Source organism: Myotis davidii, unplaced genomic scaffold, assembly GCF_000327345.1.
Source record: "Myotis davidii unplaced genomic scaffold, ASM32734v1 scaffold181, whole genome shotgun sequence".
Lineage (NCBI taxonomy): Eukaryota > Metazoa > Chordata > Mammalia > Chiroptera > Vespertilionidae > Myotis > Myotis davidii.
Window position 1 is genome coordinate 3,390,016 of NW_006291504.1, and position 4,612 is coordinate 3,394,627.

General features: G+C 58.4%; 1 protein-coding gene across 1 annotated transcript; it reads right to left on the bottom strand.

Annotated features, from left to right (window-relative positions):
* Positions 1-2,075: 2,075 nt before the first annotated feature.
* LOC102769800 (cytochrome b-c1 complex subunit Rieske, mitochondrial-like) lies at positions 2,076-4,141 on the bottom strand. The gene is made up of 2 exons (XM_015564702.1): positions 4,110-4,141; positions 2,076-3,039 (listed from the first exon to the last, which is right to left on the bottom strand). Exons 1-2 carry the CDS (start codon positions 4,139-4,141, stop codon positions 2,328-2,330), a joined length of 744 nt encoding a protein of 247 aa, XP_015420188.1. The 3' UTR covers positions 2,076-2,327.
* Positions 4,142-4,612: the final 471 nt, after the last annotated feature.

Below are 4,612 nucleotides of genomic sequence, written 5' to 3' on the forward strand. Positions count from 1 at the left end.
GGGACAGACAGGGACCCAGCCGAGGGCCAGGCCAGTCGGTTTGCGGCTCTGCCCGGTGAAGAGCGGCCGCGGGGTGCAATCAGTGTGGGTCCTCTCGGAGCCAGAGCCGGCGAAGTCCCTCAGGCCGAGGGCCGTCAGTCTCCCCGCATCGTCTCCCACAGCGCGGGGCTCGCGCTTGTTTAATGAACAAACGGAGGTAAAACGACAGCGAGAGGAAGTGAGTTAAGGAGCTCGGACACAGCAGGTCCCGGTTGGACACGGCACAGACCCCTCGTCTAATCCCTGCTCGGCCCCCGGGGAGCTCAGGGAAGCACCCCACTTCCCGTTTCACCCAGAAACCTGGGTGTTGTTGGGACCAGCGTGACGCGCGGGATCCCACAGCTGTGCGGGCAGAGCCGCGGGGGTCCCCGTGGGACTAGCTCACCGTGCTAACCGTGATGGATTCTCGTGGTATTTAAAGAGCGAGACTGTCAATTAGCTTGTATGAGAATCAGCACCGTCACCGGCCCCTCGCAGACCTCCTTTCCGAAGGGGGTGAGAAGGCTCATGACCTACCGCCAGCACCGCTCGCTCAAATGACACGGTGTCATTAACTCCTCAGCACGCCGTGCTCGGTCCTCAGAGCTCCCACAACTGAACTGTGTGCCCTGGGACCTACCTCACCCCCTCCCCTCGCCCCAGCCGCTGTCTTCATGAAATCAGCTTTTATTTCTAAGGCTCCACACACCGCCCTGTCTCCGTCTGGCTTGTCACTCAGCACTGCCCCGGGCTCGGCCGCAGTAGCAAACGGCAGCCGTGGGTTTCCGAGGACCGAGCGTGGGTAGTTCCTTGCTCTTCTCCGAGAACCAGAGTTTGGATTCATCACAATCCCGGAAAGGTCAGCGGCGGGAAAGCCCTTACTAAGGGTGAGCTCAGCCTCCTTCTCCGTCAGCTCCAAACACCACGGCCCGTGCCGGCCTGAGCGGAGCCCGGGGGCGAGGGAAACATGGCTGTCCTTCCTGCCTCGGAGCAGCGCCGCCCGATTCCCCTGCTCGATGGCATGTCTGCCCCGAGCACCACGTGCCCTCCCGACGCCGGGTGCAGCGCGAGGGGTGAACGGGCACGCGGCACCTTCTGTCTGACGTTTACACCCAAACACCGGAGCCTGAAGGTCCTTACCGGAGACCAGACAGAAGCCTGTCCCGTGCCCCGCGGACCGCACCTGCTCATCGCCTTTCTAGTCGGTGAGAGGGAACCGGACTGCCTTCGGCACCAGCGCGGACGCCGCCATGTCCTGATACACTTGCTGCTGCTTTTACAGCCCGAAGCCCTGGGTGGCCAGCTCCCCCTGGAAGCCCTGACCACGGAACTTAGGCCGCTGTTTTAGACGCACGTGTGGTCACAGTGGACCCAGTGGTATTACGACCCATGGCCCCACAGCAGACGACACAAGTAGCCGACTCCGCAGGCAGGCTGCTGCGCGTTCGCAGGGGTGTCACCAGGTCGTTTCGCCCCTGGAACTAGTAGCAGGCGGGAGGCAGGCTCACCCTGGCATGTGCCCACCCACACTTCACAGTGAAAAGTGTTTCTGCAAATCCAACTGGAAGCAGCATCTTGCAACGTAACCTCCAGAAACAACGCCAGCGGGCAGCTTTCAGCCAGGCTCAGGGCGCACACGCACCACCCTCCTGCCTCTGATGGGGCAGCAGCAGGAGCGGGTGGGGGTGGGGGTGGGGAATGGGAAGAAAGAAGCAACAGAGCTGAACTCCCATGTGGGGAAGCTTCTCTCGGCTAACATCCCGCCACCACCTCTTAAAACTAAAGAACTCTAGTTACTAACCCACGCCCCAGTGACGGGCGGACGTCCTGGTGGGTCGCAGGAGCTGGGGCTCAACTCGGAGCTGAACACCCGGTCCAGGACGTTCCCAGGGTCAGTCAGCAGTGTCACAGGTGTGTGTCTATGCGTGTGTGTGTCTGTGTGTGTGTGTCTGTGTGCGTGGGACGGGAGAGGACCAGCTGGCGCAACCCGACATCCTGAGCTCTGCAGAATCCGTGGCCCCGACACAAAGGCAGTAAACGAGTCAGACTTCACAGCATCTTGTACAGCAGCCAGTGACTTTAATGGAAGGAACCATCAGACACCGCCTGCCCCCAAGCCTCCCAGCCGACAGCGCTGACAGTGGCTTCTTCATTAAGGTGACGGCGTGAAGGTGTTCAGATCAGATTCAGCTCATTTCACAGGAACATCACAAGGGCACTGTCCGCAGATCTTATTCTACAAACCAGTCCCGCGAGTACACACCTGCTCTCAGGCACCTTCTCTGAGGAGACGCGCCTCGAGCTGGGGCCTAGCCAACCACCACGACGTCGTCGCTGGTGAACTCGTAGTAGGGAACCTCAAGGTTGAGGGGCGCAGGCCCCTTCCGGATCCTGCCAGAGGCGTCATAGTGGGAGCCGTGGCAAGGGCAGTAATATCCACCATAGTCGCCCGCATTGGCAATGGGCACGCAGCCGAGGTGCGTGCAGACCCCGATCAGGATGACCCACTCGGGCTTCTTCACGCGCTCCAGGTCGTGCTGGGGGTCCCGCAGGTGGGACACATCCACGGCGGCCTCCTGCTCCACCTCCTTCTGGGTGCGGTGGCGCACGAACAGGGGCTTGCCTCTCCACTTGAAGGCCATGTTCTTGCCCTCCGGGATGTCGGACAACTTGATTTCAATTTTGGACATGGCCAGCACGTCGGCCGAGGCGCTCATGCTGGAGACAAACTGGGAGACGACATTCTTGGCAGCGTAGGCGGCGGCGACCGTTGTGGTCGCCGTGACCAAGTAGGAGAAGCCCTTCCTGGCCTCGCTGCTCTCCTTGGAGGACTTGGTGCTGTCCTGCACCTCGGCGCGGCGGTAGTCGGAGAAGTCGGGCACCCGGACGTCCGTGTGGGAGTAACGGACAGAGGCGGGGGCTGCAAGGCAACCGGAGGGGGAGGCACAATTAGACACCAGGCAACAGGCCTTTGTAAGTTCATGAGCAAGAATCAATGATAAAGATGTGGAAAACCACTCACTGGCTCAGAAATGGCCAAGGAGCAGTCTAGCATACAGAACACCCCAAGCGAATGAAGCCCCCACGACGGGATCGTCAGACACTGCGCACACGGGGCCTCCTGACTGAGCACCGCGGAGTCCGCATTCACAGCGACTCGGCATCAGGTTGGAAGGTCAATAGCACTGACAGAGCAACACTTTAAACTCCCCGGACCCGAGGTGCGGGACATGCTCCGCGGCCGTGTGACGCCTCCCACTCTCTGGGTCAGAGGGACCCGCTGATGTGTGAGATCAGCTTGTAAACCTCTCACTGCCTTCCTGTCTGTTGCCTGGAAGAGCTGCTACAAACTCACAAAATACTCATTACAAGACAACAGACACCCCCAGGGCCTGCAGCATAGCTTCAGCTGCAGAAAACATAGCAATCGCTCATAGTATCGCTTCAACTTCAAGTGAAGGCCCTGTGGGCAGGAAGGGGTGCCCTTATCAGGATAAGCAGCCATCGAAGTCACATCACATCTCCAAGTCCCAGTCACTTCAATGCAGCGGGCGACACCTCTAGGAGGCCACTGCCTCTCCTCCCACGGCTGGGTCTCAACTGGTCACCACGCGGCCCCAGGCCCGATACTCATGTCAGATGACTGTTAAAGAAACAATCACTGCCCGTGTAACACTTTGGATGTAAGTCATTCATTTATTACTTTATTTTTTAAAGACCACATCCCGTTGTCCAATAGCATTTTTAAATGTCTGGGAAAATGAACTTACTGGTATCACATCTAAGCCTGTTTCAGGAAGCAAATCTCTTTGCAAACTGTACTTTCATTTTAGGACATTTGCCAAGTTTCCCTGTTTAGAAAGTGGAACACTAAAAACCCCTTTTAGAAAACGTGCTGTTTCCTAAACAAAGTGTATTTTCGTAGAAGCTGCAGGCCCATCGCTGACGGGAGCCGACAGGTGCTCACACACAGGGAACCCATCAAGATTCCTCGGTGCGCGGTCCTGGCTAACCCAGCCATGTCCGGAGGGAACCAGGACACAGGCAGTGATGTCACCTGAGGTCCCGCCCTCCCTTTACCTACAGCTAACCTGTCAGAGACCCGGGACAGGTAGAGATGCATTACTTTCCCTCAGCATCACCTGGGACTGCACAGGAGATACGCATCGGACCTACATTTCTACACTGAAAACAGTAACACGGCCTCCACCACGGAACAGCACACAGGAAACACAGAGACACTAGCGAGAGGGCTGGGCAGGCTCCTCTGGAGACCTGTGGGCAAGGCCCCGCTGTCCACCCCGTTCTGTGCAGGTCACACTTTGCCAGGAATTAAACGCCAGCCAAGAAATCACCCTCTGAAGGACTCCCTGGCCTGTGGCCGGCACTAACAGCAAAGGTAGCTGGCCAGACTTAGTCAACGACAGCAAAACCAGCTACTTGTTGCAATACCCCCTCTACCTGTCAGAATTAAGGCATCTTAACAGACCAGGGGCTGTTCCTGCCTGTCCTGCTTTGTTTAAGGTGAGCTCTGGGGCACCTGGGCATCGTCCCTCTCAGCTCTGACCCTCCCCCTCTGCTACCCCCTCACAAA

Excerpts from the sequence above, each read along its gene's own strand:
- LOC102769800 (XM_015564702.1), bottom strand. The coding sequence starts at position 4,141 with ATGCATCTCTACCTGTCCCGGGTCTCTGACAG. Across the intron at positions 3,040-4,109 it reads CTGTCCCGGGTCTCTGACAG|TGAGTGGTTTTCCACATCTT; the intron begins GTTAGCTGTAGG and ends TTTCTGAGCCAG.